Here is a 22,528-nt window from a genome sequence, read left to right on the forward strand (position 1 = left end):
CATAATTGGTCGTTATAAAGTCATTCATTGAAGTAAACAGTTAAGTCTGGCTCTACTTGATGTGGCACTGCCCATTTCATACAGCCTTTCTCTAAAAATCTCTAATTTATAAATCCTGATATAAGTTACTTTCACATCAAGAGTCTATATGAATGTATAAGAAATACCGAACACAACGATTTATATAACATGTGTTGTACAAATGCTCTTAGAACATAAGGTAGATGGGGAGCCCCGGGAGAAGGGAACTGGTTACTCACCCATCCGGACACAGCTTGCTCCCTTTAGGGGTGTACGGAAATGTGGTGAACATTGCGGTATCTCCTTCCGGTGGTGAATCCAACCCCCCATCTAACATCCTCATAGTATGACTTTCGCTGTCCGCGTTTTTATCAAATTGAAGATGTTAAACCTTGCGGCTATGTTCTTACCCTTCCTTGCAAGGAATTTGGATAATGTTCTCATTAAATGTTTGTAATTACTTTTTCTCTTGCGTCCTCCGACAGTCGCCGCCCCTCATACAGTCTTCACCAATGGGGTATTGACTTCCTCTCCTTAGGAGTAGCTAGGCATAAGACTTGTTAAAACAAAAGCATTTACATAGACACACCCATGGGGGCTGTCCCACTGGTCCAATACCCCCCTGCAAAAGCCATCCCAACTCAGTTAGTCTTCTGCCTAGTTCAGGAATAGATAGGCTTCCCTGTGCTGGGGCTACAGTCTCAGCCGCCGCCTTCTTTTTTTATGATTTTATTCTCAATTTTTTCTTTGCATTACTAGCTGTTTATTTTGTCAGCGTTAGTCGGATCTTTGGATGAAGACGGCGTTTGCGGAGCTGGAAATCGGACTGGCCGTCCTGGTTCTCCAGGACAGAGGGTCAGATGGAATCCCAGCCCGCCATTGAGCGTTTAGCAGGCTATGTGTTCGCCCTGGCCTCGCAAACGACCCATCCCTGTCCTCAGGGATGCAGCCTGTGAGGTGGCTACCTCACCGGACACATGCACGGTTCGTCCGTGCACTGCTGGTGTCCTGCGTTTTTGGCTGGTGGCACTCCCCTGCCATCTGAGGGCGGGTGGTTTTCCATTTGATATGAGGCACCCCACTCCATCGGGTACAGGCAAGTACACTGTGTGGGGCCTCTGTCTGGGGTCGGCAGTCCTGTGTGTCTGTGGTGTCTCCTATGTCTGTGCGTTTTGGGCTCCCTGATCCTGGTCCCTGCGGGGGTTTTTTTTCTCACAGCCAGCGCTGTGTGGGGTTTTGGGGGATCCTTCTCCTGTGTCACTTTAGGGTGCTTGGAGGTACAGACACGTGCGGCGACCGATGCGGGGTTAAAAACTGCCGGTCCGCCATTTTAGGTGTGGGCAGCATGTCTGGCTTCACTGTGGGCGCTTATACAGCATTGTATGTAGTGTATTTTGGCGCCTTGCGGCGCCATCTTGTGTGTGGCAAACTATTGTTCTGAGCACATGTCGGCGGCCATTTTGCCGAAGCCTCCCATTACTTTACAAAGGCATCCATGTTTCCTTAGCCTGCAGTCTCAGTTCAGTCTCTGGCGGTGACATCACTTCCTTCCTTCACTCAGGAGCGACCGACTGCGGTGGTAACACACTTGTGGGGCTCTGTTCTGCTGTCCTTTCTTTCCTCCCTTGTGCAATCTTCCTGGCTTTCAGTTTGTCCCTGCGGGGGGTCTGTGTTCCACAGTCTTTGTAGCGGTGTGCTGTGGGGTCCGCGGCGCGCTTAAAGGGCCAGTACCTTAAAAAAAAAAAAACTTTTTTGCAATGGAATCCAAGGACAGCAAATTCCCTCCAGCCTTGGTGGGGGATTCAAGTTCCTCTGAATCCTCTACCCTGACTAATTTGGCTGCTGTAGTGGCGACTTTGGTGTCCAAAATGGATGTGCTGATGACTGAACGTGCTGCTAGAAAAAGGCCTAGGGTTTCTTTTTCTTCTGTCTCTGAATGTGACATGGTTGCTGTAGGTAGCGTACCCCAGGGTCTCGCTCTTCTCAGGACCCGCAAGAGTCTGAGGGGGAGGCGGAGGTTACAGGGGTGTATGAATTCCCCCCCCCCCCCTGGGACGCCTGAGGAACGCGCAGCTATGGATGCGCTGATTTCTGCCATTAAAGAAACACTACATTTAGAGGATGAGCCCAATCCTCCGGGCATTGTGTCCTCTTTTGGCACACACAGGACCCGCAAGATGGCGCAGGTTTTTCCTTGCCCTGCTGAGTTTCATCACACTGTGAATGAGCAATGGCGCAATTTGAAACACACCTTCACGGTGCCTAAAAGGTTTCAACTTCTCTTCCCTTTTGCGTCTACTACGGTTGCACGCTGGTGTGTGGCTCCTCAAGTGGATCACACTGTAGCCAGATTGAACAAAGCTACTCTGGTTCCCACCGAAGATTCTCCGGTATTTAGGGATCCTACGGATAGGAGGCTGGAATCTCTTGCCCGCCACACCTACGTGGTGGTGGGTTCCATGCTAAAGCCTATTTTCGCCTCTGTCATGGCGGCTCAGGCTGTGGCGGATTGGACCAAGGTGCTCAGACGCACTCTCGTGGCTGATTCTGCCCCCCACTACCATGGAGATGGTGGACCAAATTTATCAAGGGGTCATGTATTTGTGCGATTCGGCCTTAAATGCCCCATTGGCTGCGTGCCTGTCCAGTGTCGCGGTGCTTAACCGTCTACTGATATGGTTGAAGAGCTGGTCGGCCGACCAGAAATCCAGAAAGTCGGTGGCTGATATTCCCTATGCGGGGTCTCGTCTTTTTGGTGAATCCCTGAATTAATTGGTTAAGGGAGTCACTGGGGGCAAGGGCACTCTGCTGCCCCAGAATCCTAAGGGCAAGTTTTTCCGCGGCAAGCGGGGTCCCGCCTTATAACCTAATCAGGGGTCCCTTCGTGCCTTCAAGGCACAGTACAAGGGGAAACCCTTAAAGGGCCAGAGTGGCCAGAGAAAGCCCTGGGCCGGCAAACAAAAATCCGGCCAAGCTGATGCGGCGGCTCAGTCCGCCTCTGCCTGAAGGGGCGCCCTCACTTATTTCAGGGGTGGGGGGACGTTTGCACGGTTTCCTCCAACCTTGGCTGCTCCGAGTTCCGGACAGGTGGGTTCAGGAAATCATTCGATCAGGGTACAAGATCGAATTTCTTTCACGGCCGGCAGACAGATTCTTTCCCTCAAATCTTCATTTGACCCCAGGGCGGTTACAGGACCTGCATCAAGCGGTGCAGGATCTCCTCGCTCAGGGGGTAATCGTCCTGGTGCCTCATCGGGACAGGTTTTGAGGGTTTTACTCAAATCTGTTCACTGTGCCCAGAAAGGAGGGCAAAGTGCGTCCGATTCTGGACTTGAAAGCTCTGAACCGATTCGTGTTGCTTTCGAAAGTTCCGCGTGTAATCGCTCCGCTCGGTGGTGGCCTGAAGGTGGCCTATCGACCTGAAGGATGCGTATCTACACATCCCCGTTTTCGAGGGTCATCAGAGGTACCTCCGGTTTGCTATAGCGGAGGATCATTTTCAGTTTGTGGCGTTACCTTTTGGTCTCGCTTGGGCACCAAGGGTCTTTACCAAAGTGTTGGCGCCTGTTCTGGGACTGTTGCGGGCACAGGGCATTGCGGTCTTGGGATATCTGGACGATCTCCTGTTAAGATCGAGTGCCAGTCAGAGCCTGCTGCGCGATCTGTCCACTACGGTCCAGACGCTCCAGGAGTTCGGTTGGACCATCAACGTTCAGAAGTCGACCTTGTCTCCTTCGGTTCGTCTCCCGTATTTGGGAATGGTTCTGAACTCTGCTCAAGCAAGGGTGTTTTTACCGGAGGACAAGCTCCGGACCCTGCAGTCCAAGGTCAGGTCCCTCAGGGACAACGAATCCTCGTCACTCAGGACCTGTATGCGGTCCCTGGGGTTGATGGTATCAGCCTTCAAGGCGATACCATTTGCACAGTTTCACACGCGGTCTCTCCAAGCGGAGATCCTGGCCAGGTGGGACAGACTACCTCAGTCCTTGGACCTGAGAGTGTCTCTTGAGTAGCCAAACCAGAATGGATCTCTTGTGGTGGCTTCAGTCCCTGGCCGTTTCGGAAGGAAAATCCTTCCGGTCGTTACTATGGACGGTGATTACCACGGATGCCAGCCTGTTGGGCTGGGGTGGCGTCCTGGGCAACCTATCTGCCCAGGGCACTTGGTCGGAGGAGGAATCCTCCCTTCCGATAAACATATTGGAATTGAGAGCGATCAGGCTGTGCCTGCTCCACTGGTCGGATCGTCTTCAGGGCCGTCCTATACGGGTGCAGACGGACAATGCCACTGCGGTGGTGTACATCAACCACCAAGGGGACACCTGGAGTGCCCGGGCGGCCCAGGAAGTAACCAGTATTCTGTCTTGGGCCGAGACTCATGGCCTGGCGATATCGGCAGTTCACATTCCGGGGGTAGAGAATTGGCAGTCCGATTATCTGAGCCGCCAGACTCTGGACCAGGGGGAATGGTCCCTGCACCCGGAGGTATTTCAAATGCTGTGTGCGAAGTGGGGGTCCCCGGATGTGGATCTGTTCGCGTCTCGGCTAGAGTTGATCTCGGAACAAACACTGGTGATTCTGATGGCGCCGGACTGGCCACGCCGGTCCGGGTACGCGGACATCGTTCACCTGCCCGTCGAGCCTCCATGGCGGCTGCCGATGTGAGAAGATCTGCTGTCTCGGGGACCGATCTTCCATCCTGCTTTACAGTCGCTGGCTTTAACGGCATGGCTGTTGAAAGCCAGGTCCTGAGAGACGGGGGTCTCTCCTCAGAGGTCATTCCTACCTTACTCAAGGCTAGAAAAGCCTCGTCTGGTAAGATTTATTACCGTACATGGAAAGCTTATTTTGCCTGGTGTGAGTCCAGGGGTTTCTCTCCTCGTTCGTACTCGGTGGCGAGAGTGTTGGCTTTCCTCCAGTCTGGTGTGGACCAGCGCCTTGCGTTGGCCATGATTAAGGGCCAGGTATCTGCACTGGCTGTTCTTTTTCAGCGCCCTGTGGCGTCTAATTCTTTTATTCGCACCTTTATTCAAGGTGTGCGTCACTTGGCCCCTCCTAGAAGGGAGCCTCTACCTCCATGGGACTTAAACTTGGTTCTGTCCGTGTTACAACGTTCCCCGTTTGGAAACATCAGGGAAATTTCGTTACCTCTGCTGTCTAAAAAGGTTGCCTTTCTGGTAGCGATCACTTCTGCTCGCAGAGTGTCGGAGTTGGCGGCGTTGTCTTGCCGCTCCCCTTACCTGGTGGTTCATAGGGATAAGGTGATCTTATGATCTAACCCGTCCTTTCTTCCAAAGGTGGTTTTGGATTTTCACCTCAATGAGGACATTGTTTTACCTTCCCTCTGTGCGAATCCTAAGGAGATTGCCTTGCATTCTTTGGATGTTGTCAGGGCGATCAGGGTTTACCTGTCGTCGACTGAATCCTTTCGAAAATCGGATTCTCTTTTTGTCCTTCCTGAGGGACCTCGGAAGGGTATGGCTGCGTCTACGGCGACCATTGCAAAATGGATCAGACAGACAATTGTTCAGGCCTATTCGTTGAAGGAATGGGTACCACCCTTCCCTGTCAAGGTGCACTCTACCAGGTCGGTGAGTGCGTCCTGGGCTTTCCGGTATCAGGCCTCGGTGACCCCAGGTGTGCAAGGCTGCGACTTGGTCGTCGGTGCACACCTTTTCCAAATTCTACAAAATTGATGTTCTGGCATCAGCTGATGCCTCCTTTTGTGTGGGTCCCTGGCTGTTGGGGTTGTTTACCCCCTTGGTTATTTGCTTTCCTGGGTTGTTGCTCCTCTTGAGCTTTTTTGTTGCCCAGAAGGTTCCCTTGCTGTTCACGTAAGGTTCCTTTCTCTGATGTGGGTACTGCGTTGCCTTTTCTGACGGTTGTGTTTCCCACCCCTCATGTCTACACTGCTTTGGGACATCCCCATGGGTGAAGACTGGACGTAAGAGAAAACTGATTTTTTTGTAAAATCTTACCGTAAAATTCCTTTCTCTGAGTCCTCCAACAGTCGCCGCCCCTCTTTTGGGGTTCTTATACTGCTTGCTACCAAACTTAGTTGGGATGGCTATTGCAGGGGGGTATTGGACCAGTGGGACATCCCCCATGGGTGTGTCTATGTAAATGCTTTTGTTTTAACAAGTCTTATGCCTAGCTACTCCTAAGGAGAGAAAGTCAATACCCCATTGGTGAAGACTGTATGAGTGGGCGGCGACTGTCGGAGGACTCAGAGAAAGGAATTTTACGGTAGGATTTTACAAAAATTCATTTTTTTCTGAAAACTTTCAATGAAAACATGGTAAAAGAAAGAAGAAGAAATACCGACTTAATACCAGACACCCCAATATTATGAGGTGCAGCAAACTGATGAGACACTTTACTTCTCCTGAGAAATCCATACATAAAATCCATAGTAGAGAAAGTGCCAAAAATTTTGAGAATGAAACAAATATTACTTTCACAAAGTCTGCTGCCTCATTTTTTATGATGGCAACTTGCATATATTCCAGAACGTTCTGAAGAGTAATCAGATTAATTGCAATTAATTACAAAGTTCCTCTTTTTGCCAAGAAAATTACCTTAATTCCATAAAAAAAAACTTACACTGCATTTGTGAAGAAGGCTTCAGGGTGCCCAAGAAAATCTAGCAAGTGCCAGGACCCTCTCCTACAGTTGATTCAGCTCAGGAATGGCAGCAGGCAAGTGTGAGTGCATCTGCATGCACAGTCAGGAGAAGACTTGGAGGATGGCCTGGTGTCAAGAAGGGCACCAAAGAAGCCACTTCTCTCCAGGAAAACCACCAGGGACAGACTGATATTCTGCAAAAGGTAAAGGGATTGGACTGCTGAGGACTGGGGTAAAGTTATTTTCTCTCTGAATCCCCTTTAAGATTGTTTAGGGCATCCATTAAAAAACCTTGTCCGGAGAAGAAAAGGTGAGCGCAACCATCAGTATTGTGTCATGCCAACAGTAAAGCAGCCTGAGACCATTCATGTGTGGAGTTGCTTCTCAGCCAAGGGAGTGGAGTCAAAATTTTGTCTAAGAACACAGACAAAATTAAAGAATGGTATAAAAACCTCTTCCGAGAGCAACTTCTCTTAACCATCCAAGAACAGTTTGCTGACAAACAATGCCTTTTCAAGCATGATGGAGCAGCTTGCCGTAAGGCAAAAATAACCATGGCCAGGACCCAGATCTTAATCCCCTTGAGAACTTGTGGACAATCCTCAAGAGGTGGTTGAACCCCACCCCCCCACCCAGATTCTGACAAACTCCAAGCTTTGATTATGCAAGAATGGACTGCCATCGGTCAGAATTTGGCCCAGAAATTGATTGACAGCATGCCAGGGTGAATTACAGACGTCTTGGAAAAAGAAGGGTCAACACTGCAAATATTGACTCTCTGCATACACTTAATGTAATTGTCAATAAAAGCCTTTGACACTTATGAAATGCTTTTAATTATACTTTAGTATACCATAGTAACATCTGACAAAAAGATTTAAAAACACTGAAGCAGCAGACTTGGTGAAAATTTTATATTTGTGTCATTCTCAAATCTTTTGGCCACAGCTGCAAGTCTGATGTCTGTCATGATTTCATTCTCTGCAATAATATGTTGTCATGATTTTATTCTCTGCAATAATATGTTGGTTATTGCACTGTAAAATATGGTTATCTGGAAGTATTGAGGAAACTGCCATGGAGAAGGTGTCTATTGAACTATTGTAAAAGAAACCCCTTCAGCATATTCCGCCAACCTTTTCACTGGTTATATCACTTTTGTAACCACCCACCACATGGGCCAGAAAAGATGGCTGCATCTGCAGCTCAGGAGCTTTCCATTTTCCATCAAAACTTTAGAAATGCGAAGTGTCATCTCTGAGGACCAGAATCGGACTGCTGCAGTGAATTGGACTGTGCCGAAACCATAGACCAGATGAAGTTTTCACTTAATCAATTTTATTGTAAAATTTGTAATATCTTTTTCTGTAAATGTTTTCTTGGGCTATTTTTTTTAATTAAAAATATTTAAATTAAGCTGATTCTCCAAATGCTGACGAGAACCTAAGGAATCTGTGCCTCTTTGAAGAAAAGGTCATAATACCTAATAAGCAAGAAGTGTAGTTATAAGGTATAAGTCCATAGTAAGTCCAAAACTGTCAAAGGCACTAGAGCAGGCTTCTTAGGCTCCATTCACACCTGGGCGTTTTGGAGCGTTTTTCAGCTCCAAAAACGCTAAAAAAAAAAGTTCCAAAACGCCCAACAAGTAAAACCCCATTCATTTAAATGGCCCCTGTTCACATCTGAGCGTTTTAACGCTTGAAGCAAAACGCCTGTAGCTGAAAAAAGTACACGAGCTTCTTTTTGGGCTGATTACCAGCGTTTTTGATAGATGTCAATGCCTGCCTCCAAAAACGCCTGAAAATCGCGGTAAAATCTCGGTAAAAAAACACGCAAAAACGCTACGCTCAAGTGTGAATGCAGCCTTAGTGTAGTTTAGCAGACTCTAATCATCCCGCTCCTGGCTGCCCATGACGCTGCGTTCCATTCTGCACTCCACCTGCTTCAGGAAGGGCTTCGGCAGGCTTTTTCCTCCACATTCTACCTGGTGGTACCAGCAGCTCCCGTGGCTCACTCCATCTGGCGTTCTGGACCAACACCTATTGATGTGCCTGTTTTTTTTACCTATCGTAAGTAGCCCTTTTGGGTTTATTAAAATACACTGTCTTACTGCACTTAGAGGCTCTTATCTGCTTTTGTTTCTGTCTTTGAAGAATGCTACCATATTTTAAAACTTTTTACCTTCCGGCCTGTGTGGCAGTAAGTGTCACATTTTCTAAAAGACAGAATTGTTACAGCAGTTTCTGTGAACTGTATGTTTTAATTAAAATACCCTATGGTAGCTGTTTGTGTGTGTGAAGGGTTAACTGCACTTAACTGACCCCGATAATGATCACTCTGACTGCTGGCACTTGAATTGTATCCTCTGGCCTGGAAAATTTCTACAGGCTGAGGCTGTGGGTATCATTGTCACACTGAGGGCTGGATTCCAAGGGGTTATTATATTTATGCTGAGGAATAAGTGCTGAAGGGTTAATGTTCCTACGCTGGGGACTGAAAATAAGGAGATTATTCTCCTATGCTGTGGACAGGTCATTCCAGGCTTTTTGCATTTACACTGTATGCTCGTCATTTACTGCTTCTGTCTGGTTACTGAGGGGGAAAATGCACATACGCTGCAGACTGATTACTTAGGGTTTAACACACACACTGGGGGGTTGATCACTAAGGGGTTAATGTTTATAAGATGGGGATAGGTGACTCTAGGGTTAGTGCTCATTCCATGGCAGCTGATCACTTAAAGTGGGGTACACACTAGTAAAAAATCTGCCGAAAATTCCTGTCCGATGTGAAATCGTACAATTTTCGGCTAGTGTGTACACAACTTTCAGCAGCCGATGCCGACATTTTCAACGAAAAAAAACCGAGGGACAAACGCCAAAATTTTTATCGTCCATTCCCAGGCGACCAATTTGCGTTTCATGTGTATGCAGTACGTCCGTGAAAAATCGTATACGAAAGACCGCGCATGATCTGAAGTTGCTGACGACCCAGAAGTCTAGGAACAAATGTCCCAAAAAAAAAAAAATCGGAGGAGAAATTTTGTGAACATTTACTCACTGTCTTATAAAAACGGTTATGAACGCTGAGCAAGAGAGAGAAAAATCGGAGGACATTTCGTCCTGTTTCTGTCAAGTGTGTACGGGCCTTAAGTAAAACTCATACACTGGAGACTTGTTACAAAGGCTTTAATTAACATACGCATACCAACTGGTCACCGAAGGGTTACTGCATGTACACTGCTGGTGTAAAAACTGCATAGTTAAGTTCTGTGCACTGGAAAGTTGATCTCATTGATACTGAGAAGTGGGATGTGTGTGTCCTGGGGGAGCACAGGGGAAGTTGTGTTCTAACGCACACTGAGAGTGGAGAGTATCTGTAGGGGTAACTGGAAATTGTGTTTTCTTTGGGAAGGATACAGAAGGACTAATGTATGTACTAGCAGAGGGGGTCTCACTGGAGAAAGGCTGATGTGCATCTGTGGATGGATCTTACTGGAAGATCATTGTGTGTATATATATTTGGAGGTAGGATCTCACAGAGGAAAGACCAATGAATGTGTGCTGTGGATGAAAATTTACTGCTAGGGCATGCCTTGTTTAGCTACATTCAAGACTAAAAGCAGAATCATTCACTGAAAAGTGAAAGTAGAACCTTTTCATTATAATATAGTATGGATATGACTGCACCACTCTTAACAAACATATTCCTTTCATAAGGATTGATGCATGGATTTTTTTCAGGTATACTGAACTGTTGGTTATTGGTAAACTTGCTGTTTTTTTTTTTTTTTGTTTATTTACATGAGTTTTTGTAACTCTTAATTTATTTTCAGGCCTGAATTGTTTCGGCAGCGCGTGCTTGAGTTAAATGCTTCTGATGAAAGAGGAATACAAGTGGTTCGGGAGAAAGTGAAAAATTTCTCTCAGCTCACAGTTGGTGGCAGCCGTACTGAGTAAGCAGCATATTTCTTTGTTCTGCTCACATGTTTGTGATCTGCTTTCACTTCCTTTTAAGGGGGTTCCTCTGAGACCTTAAACATCACTGGAACATAGACTTCATCCCTGAGAGAACTGCTTGTCGTGTTATCTGTATATGGATTGCTTTTAAAATGCTTTAATCCATAATTACTATTAAAATGTAAGTCTGCTTCCTAATAATTTGAATCTTATACTTGGTGCAGATCTGCACCTCAGTATAAATGGCAGTGAGCTTATGTGCATGTAGTCACTGGTGTATGCTTAGAAATGTGAAAAGGTTATTCCAATAGAGTTAACCTTAAAGTGGAGTTCCACCCATTTCTAATAAATTGGATTACATAGATGTATGTAAACTCCCCTTTAAAACGACTTTTACCAATGGAAAGTTTTTTTTTTTTGTTGCTAGTAAATACCTGATTTTCTGCTTTATTTATCCTCTTCTCACTTCCGGGTCTGGTCGGTGATTACGTTATTCGGCGATTCGCAGTGTGTGCTGGGATTGCATGAAATCTCGCATTATTACACAGGAGATGAGCTGCACTGTGTGCTCTGCCCCGCCTCCGCCCCGCCTCCTCTCAGTGAGCTGTATGTATGTAGTGTATTGAGGCTGTGCTCCGCCCCCCCTCCTCTCAGTGAGCTCAGTGAGGATATATTGCTTTCAGTCCTCTCTCACTGAGAGGAGGCGGGGCGAAGCACGGCCTCAATACACTACATACATACAGCTCACTGAGAGGAGGCGGGGCGGAGGCGGGGCAGAACACACAGTACAGCTCATCTCCTGTGTAATAATGCGAGATTTCATGCTCTGAGATAAATCCCAGCACACACTGCGAATCGCCGAATTACGAAATCGCCGACCGGACCCGGAAGTGAGAAGAGGATAAATAAAGCAGAAAATCAGGTATTTACTAGCAACAACAAAAAAAAAATTTCCATTGGTAAAAGTCGTTTTAAAGGGGATTACATACATCTACAGTGACTAAAATGGGTGGAACTCCACACCATTTTTAACCACTTGAACTCCGGAAGTTTCATCCCCTTCATGACCAGGGAATGTTTGTTGCTATTCAGCACTGTGCTACTTTATTTTGCAATTGCTTAGTCATGCAACACTACCCAAATTACATTTATGCCATTTTCTTGAGACAGAGCCTTCATTTGTGGTATTAAATCACCACTGGGGTTTTTTTTTTTTTTTTTTTTTTGCTATATTAGCAAGAAAATACCAAACAAATGTTCTTGGTCTCTGTCGAAAAAAATTTGGAAAACAAATCTTTCTTCATAAATTTAGGCCAAAATCTTTTTTTTGCTACATTGGTTTGGTAAAAAGAACCCAAATCAATGTATATTATTTAGTCTGTGTGAAATCCACAAACTATGGTATATACTAGGGATGCACAGATCCAACTTTTTTGGTCTTGATCTTTTGCTTTGTGAAATCGCCGATCCCGAGTCCGATCCGGAAGTACTGTTTTGTGAGCTTATAACAAAATACTTCAGAATCGGTATCGGCAGATACCTTATAACAATTGTGCATTTAAGAGGTTAAACTTCCCTCCTCTGGCAGACAGAACGAAAAGATACATTGTATTCATCGTGTTTACTTAACTGGGAGACTGACAGGCATTTGCAGGAGGCTTTTTTTTTTTCTTCTTTGACAGCTTTTCTCTGCTCCCTCATAGATATGTAAAGAGCAAAACCGGATCGGCCCGTGGATCTCTTAATTTTACCGATCCCCTGATCCAGCTATTATGTATTATTACTATTACTATTAGTACTATTACTAATATCGGATCGGTGCATCCCTAGTATATACAGTGTATATTTGAAAATGTATCAATCCTGATGTACTGATGGCCTATCCCATTTCCTGAATATCAGGACAGTATCAGGACCTCTCATATGATCCCTTTTTGGAAAGTAGACATTCCAAGGTATTTAGTATAAGGCATGGCAAGTTTTTAAAGTACATTTTTTGTCACAATTTTGTGCGGAAAATGAAGAAATAACTTTTTTTCACTATTTTTTATTTTTATTTTTTGCATACGATCACCAGCGCAGTACAGCGTCCTCATATGACTGGTGTGGCGGTGATCAAGGATACTGACTGGTAACAGTGTGTATAAAAAGAAAAATTATTCAATTTTTTTTTTACTTTTTTTTTTCCTTGACATACTCTCATTACAGTAGTCCATAGTGATACTGTACTACTCTGGGGGATCAGGGATCTGGCGATCAGGGATTTTTTTTTTTTTAGCACACTGTGATGAATGGCTTTCATTCATAACCCATTGTTTACTATTGTAAAGCTGTGATTGGCCACAGCTATCATAGTACAGGGTGCTGTGATTGGACCCGGTACCACATGATCACTGGTGACCAATCACAGATCACACACAATAGTAAACAGTGATGTCATGAATGGATTCCATTCATACTGGTTGTTTACTAGGTGTAATGTGATTGCACAGTGATCACGTGGTATCTGGGCCGCTCACTGGCCCGATGCCAAGCACTGCAGTACGCTATGGGTGCCAGTGCGCATGAGTGAAATGTTGTACTGGTACACCATGGTGCCTGCTCAAGCTGCCGGCCAGCAGTAAAATGACCGTTGACCTGTCGACAAGTGGTTACATAAAAATAGATGTTCGTATAACCCAAAGGTTTAGGACTTCCTGTGTCCCTCAGTGACATCCAAAAATAGGATTTTACAGGGAGAAAAAAATCCTATTATTTTTTTGCATTGCTTACCTTCTATTTTCACAGGAGCCCAAAAAGCATACTGATGCAGAACAGGTTTCATCATTATTTCTCCTCTCACCTTCCAGGACAACAACACATGAGAGATGAGAGGCTCCACCTTACAGGAAACACAATCAGTTCACAGTTGTTAAAAGTCCCCACCCTTCCCCTTGTCCTTCAGTGTTGATTGTGTTTCTCCTACAGGGAAAAAAAAATTTCTCTGACCTGAAGGCTGTGTCGGATGGTCCCCCTGTGAGGCAGGTACAGCTACGCTGGTGAGGCCGCATTCTTCCTGCACGCCTTCCTGTAAGCTTCTCACAGGTTGCCCCAGGATACAGGCAGTCAGTCACAGCCTGGTGCCTGCTTTTCAGCAGGGGTCTCCTGTCCCCCCCCCCCCCCCCCCATTCGGACAGTGTTCGGCCACCGGACATAGCGGCGGCTTGGAATCAGCGAGCTCCAAGCCTCAGTCTGTGCAGGAAAGGCGAAGCATGCGCAGTGCGACCCGGAAGAGGAAAGCGAGTACGGAGGAGACGCCGGACCCGCATGGCGGTGGTAAGGCAGACTCTCAAGCCCAAAAGAACTAGAAAGCTGCCAAAGACCTGAAACCTGCCGCAAACCAACCTCATGGAGAAGGAGGAGGGAAGGTCAGTGCAGGTGGCTGCAGGCAAGAGAATATCAGAGCTAGGTAAGTGCCGTTTTCTCCTGGTTGGGGCTAATACCAGCGTCAGGCTTAGTCCCTGGTAGTTCCCATGCTCTCCCCATCGGGGGACCTGTAGCCAAGTTATTGTGGGGCAGGAAGAGTGATCTTGTGTTTATCTCCTCTTCTCTTGAAGAATCCCCAGGTGGAACCCAGGAGGCCTCTGATAAACCACTCCCTGTATCTGCTAGCACTAGCTGCTCTAAGAAGTGTGGTAATTGCAGGGAGAGACTGCCCAGATCTCATTCCAAGCCCTTTTGTTACAGGTGTATTAACAAACTGGCTGGTAAGGAGGCCTCAGGGTTGATAAAAGATTTCCTTAGGTCTGTGCTGGAGGAAATGCTAGCCACTGTCCAGTCCTTTCGCACCTCTATAGCTTCCCCCAGGTAGCAGAGCCGGATGAGCTAACCCCTAAAGAGGGCCCTTCTCAGGAGAGTTTACTTTCCAAGGCAGGCCCATCTGCTTTTCAAGCAAGGGAAGAGGAAGACCTAGGGAATGCAGAAAGTCAGGCTAAGTCTCAGCTTAGCTCTGGGAAGGAGGTTGATGTGGACCCAGATAGTGGGGCAAAGGAGATAAAATTGAACAGAAATCTATTTAGTCTGGAAAATCTGGAGGGACTCCTTCAAGCCGTTTGCTACAGAAGAAATCCCAGACCCCTGCAAGGAGACTTCGTCACAGGATAAGATGTATAAAGGACTGGTTAAAAACCAATCCAAAGTATTTCCTGTTCACCAATCCTTGAAAGATTTAATTCTTCAAAAATGGGAGTTTCCTGAAAGAGGTCTGGTTAGACCAAAGACGTGAAAAAGGAGATTCCCCTTTAAGTAGGTAGAGGTGCAAAAATTCCTAAAGAGTACAAAATTGGACGCTTCCCTGTCTCAAGTGACTAAGAGGTCTGACCTCTCTTTTGAGGACACAGGGAATATCAGAGATGCCATGGGCCATAATGGGCCATACACACTATAAGATTTTCTGAAGACTTTTTCCTTTAGACTTACCAAAACCATATAATATGAGGTCAAACCTAAACACTTTCAATTTGTGTGTAATCAGGCAGGCCCTTGCACTACATAGAAAAGGTAAATCTGAAGTAAATCTAACCACAAAAGTTGGATAGTGTGCATTAGGGCTGAACGATAGTCGATATGATATCGACTATCGTTCTGTGGCCGTAGGCGATATTCATATCGCCGAGGTCACGATATTTGCATAGGCAGGGGGAGGGACTCGAAGGAGGACAGGAGGACTCGCAGACTTCCGTGTTAGGCAGGGACTCGGAGGAGAACTCACACATCCAATCCACTGCAGGCTGCAGCCCGCTCCACACGTTCAGTGAGTCTCACTCTCCGCCCTAGTTTTTTCAATGGCACATTCAGGCAACCAATCACGCCGTGAGCAGCTGCACAGCTAACCAATCACGCGTGCCTGCACACCTGATTGATTCGCTGTGCCGCTACCCATGGCCTGATTGGCTCCCTGAATGTGCCATTGAGAAAACTAGGGTGGAGAGTGAGACTGAACATGTGGGGCGGGCTGCAACCTGCACGAGTGAGTAATGTAATGTATGCGGCTGTGCTCCTTTCTAATCCACCGCTCCAGCCTCCTAACACCACTGCCAGTAGCAGTATATATGTGAAATACAATAAATAATCTATATTGATATGGTGTGTATACAAAAAGGGAAAAGTAGATGTATGTATGTAGAGGAAAATAAATTAATAATTCAGAGGTGATTTATATATTTATATATTAATAATTTATTTTCCTCTACATATACATACATACATACATACATACATACATACATACATCTACTTTTCCCTTTTTGTATACACACCATGTCAATATAGATTATTTATTGTATTTCACATATATACTGGCAGCACCAATCACTTCCTCTTCCTTTTTATAATCTATTATATAACCCCTTCCAGGGTTATATTCTGAAGTGGGCTGCAGCCAACCTCCTTTATATTTCTCCATATAAAGGACGGGTCCCACAATATCGCAATATATATATAGTTGGAAAAAAAATATCGCAATTTATTTTTTTTCCAATATCGTCAGAATCTCTGTTAAAGAAAGCCTGGGATTCCAACTCATCCACTATAGCTCCAGCACAGGCTGCAACCTGCATTGCTAGGAATGCAGATTTCTGGATACAAAAACTTACAAAACACCTTTCACAGGGAAATAAGTCCCAGGACCTGCTGGATTTCCTTTGTTATAGAGAAAGCGGTCGCCTACTTGGCCGATGCAGCAGTCGAGTCAGTAATAGCCTCAGCTAAGACCGGAGCTCTCATTAATTCAGCTAGATGAGCCATTTGGGTTAAAGCTTGGGAAAGCAACTTCAGAGGTGAAGCTTTGTGGGCTACCTTTTGAAGGGTCCTTACTGTTTGGCTCATGCCTGGTTAAAGTGTTGTCCAGGTCCTCTGAGAAGGGGACGAAATTTCCTAGCGGACCAAGTGAGATCTAACGCCCAGAAGGTGTAAACAGTCCTACAAACGCTAGGCCGGTTGATCAGCATGGAAAAGTCATCCCTGGAGCTCGCCCAGGTTAAGACCTATTTAGGGTACCGGATAGACTCATGGTACAAAGTCTTTTCCTCCCAAGGGAAAAGGTGGAGAAGGTAGTTTTTTCAGTAAGAGGGTTGATAGCCGTCCCCTCGTGCTCCAGGAGAGAGATCCTGAGAGTTCTGGGGCTCATGTCAGACAGCATCCCAGCAGTAGTTTGGGCGCAGCTACACTCGAGACCTTCAATTCTTCCACCTTTCCTCCTGGGACAAAAAGGTTGAGTCCCTGGACGAAAGTGTAATCCTCACCCCTCAGGTAAAATCCTCCCTGGAGTGGTGGTCAATACCAAGCAATTTAGAAAAGGACAGACCTTGGGGTCAGTGGAGCCCTCTGAAGGTCACCACAGACGCAAGCACCTGGGGGTGATGGGCTCATCTAGAGGGAGCCCAAGCCCAGGGCATCTGGGACAAGGAAGTAACCCAAGCCTCCTTCAACCTTCAGAGAACTCGGAGCAGTGGGCAAAGCCCTAAGAGCCTTCGAGGGTTTCAATTCAGGCATGGAAATTCAGGTCTGCTCCAACATTGCTACAACAGTAGCTTACCTGAACCACCAAGGGGGGGGGGGTACCAGATCCAGACCCCTGTTGGTACTAGCCCAGGAAATCCTAGGCTAGGCTGAAGGAAAAGTAATCTCCCTGTCGGCCATTCATATAAAAGAGGAAAGCAACTCAGAAGCAGATTTCCTCAGTCGCCATCCAGTAAGACAAGGAGAATGGGCCCTAAATCCCAAGGTATTTTCAGACACTAGTCAATAAATTCGGCTGCCCAGAAATAGATCTATTTGCCAGTTTACAAAACAGAAAGGTAAGGAGTTTCTTTATCCTTTCGTGGGAAATAGGGATGTTGGGCCTGGATGCTCTAGCCCAGATTTGGCAGTTCGAGTTAGCCTTTGCCTTTCACCCTCTTATACCTCGAGTTTTACAGAAGCTCAGTCGTTCCCCGGGCCTTCGCTGCCTTCTGATTGCGCCATGGTGGCCAAGGATGGCGTGGTTTGCGACCCTGAAAGCGTTATCAGTGGCGCCCCCTTTGAAGCTTCGAACCTCCTAGACCTGCTATTGCAGGGACCAGTTTGGCACCTCAGGCCGGAGTTCTTCCAGTTGATGGCCTGGTTAGTGAGCGCCAGATCCTTGGATTAAAGGGATGCTCAGACAGAGTGATAGACACACACACACACCTCCTGAGCAGGAAACCAATAACGAGGAAAATATACTTAAAAGTTTGGAAAACATTTTGTACCTGGAGTAGGCAGAAGCAAATTCCTTCCGCCTCTGTACCCATAATCTTGGATTTCTTACAAGATGGGGTAGAAAAAGGTGTGGCGGTTAACACCCTTCGGGTACAAATAGCGTTTTTTCTAGACACGAGACTTGCAAAAGAACCTTTAGTTAAAAGATTTTTGATGGCCAGGGATAGAGCTACCCCTGTCACTAGAGACAGGTTCCCTCCTTGGGACCTGACTTGGGTTCGAGAGGTGTTATCTAGAAGCCCTTTTGAACCTATAGAAGAGGTTCCCTTTAAGTTTTTGTTCCTAAAACTAGCCTTCCTGTTAGCTGTCATGACACAGAAGGTTAGGGGACTTAGAAGATCTTTCAATTAAAGAACCATTTATGTTGATCTTCCCAGATACGATTACTCTCAGGCCAGATCCCCTACATCTGTCCAAGGTAGCATTTTCCTTTCACAGGAAGCAGGAAATAATTTTACCATCCTTTTGTAATAATCCTAGAAATGAAAAATAAATGAAATTTCGTTGTTTAGATGTGAGGAGATGCCTCCCAACTTATTTACAGAGGACCAGGGAGTTAAGGAGATCTAATCACCTTTTGATCCTCTACTCTGAACCAAGAAAGGGACTGCAAGCGTCCAAACCTTCAGTCTCTAGGTGGACCAGACAAGCCATTACCATGTCTTATGGGGTGTCAGGTATTCCTGCACCAGCAAAACTGAAAGCACACTCAACCAGAGCACTGACAACCTCCTGGGCTGAAAAAGCGTGAGCTTCCTGGGAACAGATTCGCAGTGCAGCCTCTTGGTCCAGCCATGACACGTTTCTGAAGCACTGCCGAGTGGAGGTGCTGTCTCCGCAAGACCTAGCCTTTGGCCGAAAGGTCCTACAGACGGAAGGTTTTCTCCTCTCACCTTCCGTCCTGGAAGGTGAGAGGAGAAAACCGTCTGTTAGACTTACCGGTAACGGTGTTTCTACAAACCTTCCAGGACGGCAGGCCTTCTTCCCACCCTGTTAAAAGGGTGAGGAAAGAATGTAAATATAGTGTGTGAGTACCTAAATAATTAAGCATCCCTTGTGAATCGGCTGGAGAACTACTGTTTTACAACTGAGGGACAAGGGGAAGGGTGGGGCCTTTTAACAACTGTGAACTGATTGTGTTTCCTGTAGGGTGGAGCCTCTCATCTCTCATGTGTTGCAGTCCTGGAAGGTTCGTAGAAACACCGTAACCGGTAAGTCTAACAGATGTTTTTTTTTTTTTTTTTTTTCCCCAGGCTATTACTTTATGCAAAATTTTACCATAAAATTGCTATTGTGTCCCCTTGCTGTTCTAGCAGTGAAAAAATATGTTTTCCTTGCATTACTGTTTTCTGTGTTTAGTCCTAAATGGCTTTGTGTTTTTGTGTAGTGGGAAACCTTGTCCTCCATTTAAGATTGTTATTCTGGATGAAGCGGACTCAATGACATCAGCAGCACAGGCTGCTCTGCGACGCACCATGGAGAAAGAGTCTAAAACAACTCGATTCTGCCTCATTTGCAATTACGTCAGCAGGTAAAAATATAGATGTATTTCGATCATAAAAAAGTGACAGCAACATGTACTTAGACACCTAGTTATTCTAAAATGAGCTTTGGCAGTGGCAGGAAGTTTGCCTTTTTTGAGCTGTCAAAGTAAACCATTCATAAAAGAAATGGTGGGAGGGAGGGTTACCATTGCTGGCCTTTCTTATGAAATGCTGACTATCCTGCGTTTAAACATTTTGGGTCACTGGCCTGGAAAACTTATTTAAATAAGGAAATTAAAAAGGTAAGTCAGAAGTCCTAATCTGCATACCTTTTATGTTCAAAGAATTAAAGACAAAGACACAGCATGACAGCAAGGCAACTAGCATTTTCGGAAGGAAAGGATTTTTAACAGTAGCAACTGTGAGTTCTCTATCGTTCATTGACGGACGCAGTCTCTGTTCTCCATATCAGTATGGTTAGGCTGCTCCCTACAGGAGTAGGACACTAGGCAGTAAAAAGTTCTGGCTATGCCTATGGGCAGTCCCAGGGGATTTACCCCTCTCCTTACTATAGGATGTCAGTTTTAATCTGCCTAGTCAGGACCTAGTTCCTTGCTGGGATCTCTGGTCCTGGCAAAGCTTTTTCTAGATCATTTTTTTTTTTTTTTAGTTCGCTTTACCCTGGATTTGTTTCTGTGAGATCTACAAGCAACTATGCTGGATCTGGGTGACGGGCTGGATGTATAGATCCAGTGGCCACCCCAGCCGGCCAATGAGCGCGCGCAGACCTTAGCCCCGCCACCACATAGTCCCACTGTAGGGGGATTGACCGTGCGAGTTAATCGACTCGCCAGGTCGCACACAACCAGGTCTAGGCCCAAGTCGCAGCATTCCTAGTTGGCCAACAGACAAAACCCCCACCCCCCCCCCCCACTTCGGCGGAGATGGGTTGTGTCAGGAGATGGCGCCCGCCTGTTCCGGTATGGTGAGTAAATATTCCCCCCACCCCCCTATTCTCCAGGTGGATTTTGTGGTGGGCGCGGGCCCCTCCCTGGGACGGTCAAACCCTCTCAATCCCGGGTTCTGTCACGCACCCCCCACCTACTGCTCCCCTCACTACTGGGGATAATGGGACATGGGGGGTTCTACCTGTCGCTCCAGGGCCCACCTTCCAATCTATCCCATTCAGGAGGCTGGGGGGTCCTCTGTAGCTCCACAGGCCGCCATTTTCTTGTAGCCCATGTGCTCTGCATGAAGCGATGGCCATCTTGGTACACCCGGCATCATTTTTCAGTGTTTTTTTCTAACAGGAATCACCGAATGGGAGTTCTCGGAGGCGTCTTTTGTGGGTGGAGCCCCTCCCTAGTGCATTTTTGGTGTAGGGTGGTGAGTCTGGGAGGTCTCTCTCTCTGCTGGGGGTCTCCAGTGCGCTCTGCCTGACCTGTTGGGGCGCTGTAGCGCGGTGGGATTTTTTTTTTTTACTTTTTACTGACGGGTTCCCCTGGTGCAACATGGACCCTGCAGACCATGTGTCCCCACCTGACTCCCTCCAGGAGGCCGCAGGGCCCTCCGAATCCCAGCTGTCAATAGATGCACTTTCAGCGGTCCTGGAACGGTTTGTGTCCCTTCACCTACCCCTGCCTCATCTGATGTCTCAGATTCTGAGTCTGACTCAGCCACCACAGACGCGGGTCTCCCTGCCAGGTCTGCTACCTCGTGCCCTGTCTCCTCGGATAGTGAGGATGACATTTCTACCTCTAATGCCACGCAAGCCAAGGCACTAGTGGACGCACTGGTTGTATCTGTGCGTGAGACTCTGAAAATGGAGGATGCAGCTGCGACTGAGGTGCAGGTTACGTTTAGCACTCACAAGCCATCCAGAGCGGCAAAGTTTTTACCCTTTCCCGTGTATTTTGACACTATGCTAAAAAATGAATGGGACCGCCCAAAGCGTTCCCCTTGGGTGCCTAAGCGAATTGCTAGACGCTACCTGGCGGGGTCCACACTAAGACCAGTGTTTACAGTTGCCTTTGTCTCGCAAACATTGGCTGAATGGGCTAAGTTACTACGCCGTGACCTGGAGGGGAAACGTCTCCCTCCTGCCTTTGGGGAGCTGGAGCTGTTGGACCAACTGGTGCAGGGGCTGCAATTTGTTTGCGATGCCGTGCTGGATACTGCTCCCATATTGGACCAACTATCGGTTTCGGCAGTGGCCCTCCGGCGTATAATTTGGTTGAAGTGCTGGTCTGCAGATCAGACTTCAAAGAAGGCCTTGACTGATTTACCTTTTTAAGGAGATCGCATGTTTGGGGCTACTCTGGATGACATTATCAAAGGTCTCACAGGGGGTAAGAGCACCTCTCTCGCGCAGGCTAACAAGGGTAACCCCTGTCGCAGATGGGGGTCCCTCCTTTTCAGCACACAAGAAGTTTTTTTGTCCCTCAGGGTCAGTCGATAAGGCAAAGCCCTTCAAGACTCCCTCGGGTGGTTCCAAGGGACCCTGGTTTGGCAAACCGAAATCTAGTTTCTCCAGACCTGAGGACAAGGCCACTTCGGCCTGAAGGTGCGCCCTCACCCGTATCTGGGGTGGGGGGATGTCTTTGCCGGTTCCCGGACCTGTGACTATCTCGGATACCAGAAAAATGGGTTCAAGAGGTCATATGGTCCGGTTACAAGATCGAGTTTAGATTCGTCCCGCCTGTAAGGCTTTTTTCCCCTTACTGTCCCCGGATCGCTTGCTGGCGCTCTATGGGGCAGTACGGGACCTGGTACAACAGGGAGTAATAGTTCCGGTTCCCTGTGCGGAATGTTTTCAGGGCTTTTATTCAAACCTGTTCACGGTTCCCAGGAAGGAAGGAAAGGTGCGTCCAATCCTGGACCTGAAAGCACTGATTTGCTTTGTGCGAGTTAAAAAATTCAAAATGGAATCTGTTCTCAAAGATGCCTGCCTTCACATCCAAATCTGTGCAGGACACCAACGGTTTCTCAGTTTTGCAGTGTGAGAGGAACACTATCAGTTTGTGGCGTTGCCCTTTGGTCTCGCCTCTGCTCCCCAGGTCTTCACGAAGGTGTTGGCTCCAGGCCTGGCGCTGTTACGGCAGCGGGGGATATTGGTCCTGGGTTACCTGGACGATCTGCTTCTACATGCAAATTCTCCCAAGG

At 46.9% G+C, this 22,528-nt stretch overlaps 1 protein-coding gene across 1 annotated transcript in view; it reads left to right on the forward strand.

Annotated features, from left to right (window-relative positions):
• RFC4 (replication factor C subunit 4) overlaps positions 1-22,528 on the forward strand; it is a 115,986-nt gene that overhangs the window by 67,340 nt on the left and 26,118 nt on the right. The window contains exons 4-5 of the mRNA XM_082251384.1: positions 10,481-10,600; positions 19,270-19,413. Of these exons, the coding sequence (XP_082107510.1) occupies positions 10,481-10,600; positions 19,270-19,413 (264 nt within the window). The remainder of the gene's footprint in view (positions 1-10,480; positions 10,601-19,269; positions 19,414-22,528) is intronic.

This window comes from Pelophylax lessonae, assembly GCF_965119305.1.
Source record: "Pelophylax lessonae genome assembly, chromosome: 3".
Classification (NCBI taxonomy): domain Eukaryota; kingdom Metazoa; phylum Chordata; class Amphibia; order Anura; family Ranidae; genus Pelophylax; species Pelophylax lessonae.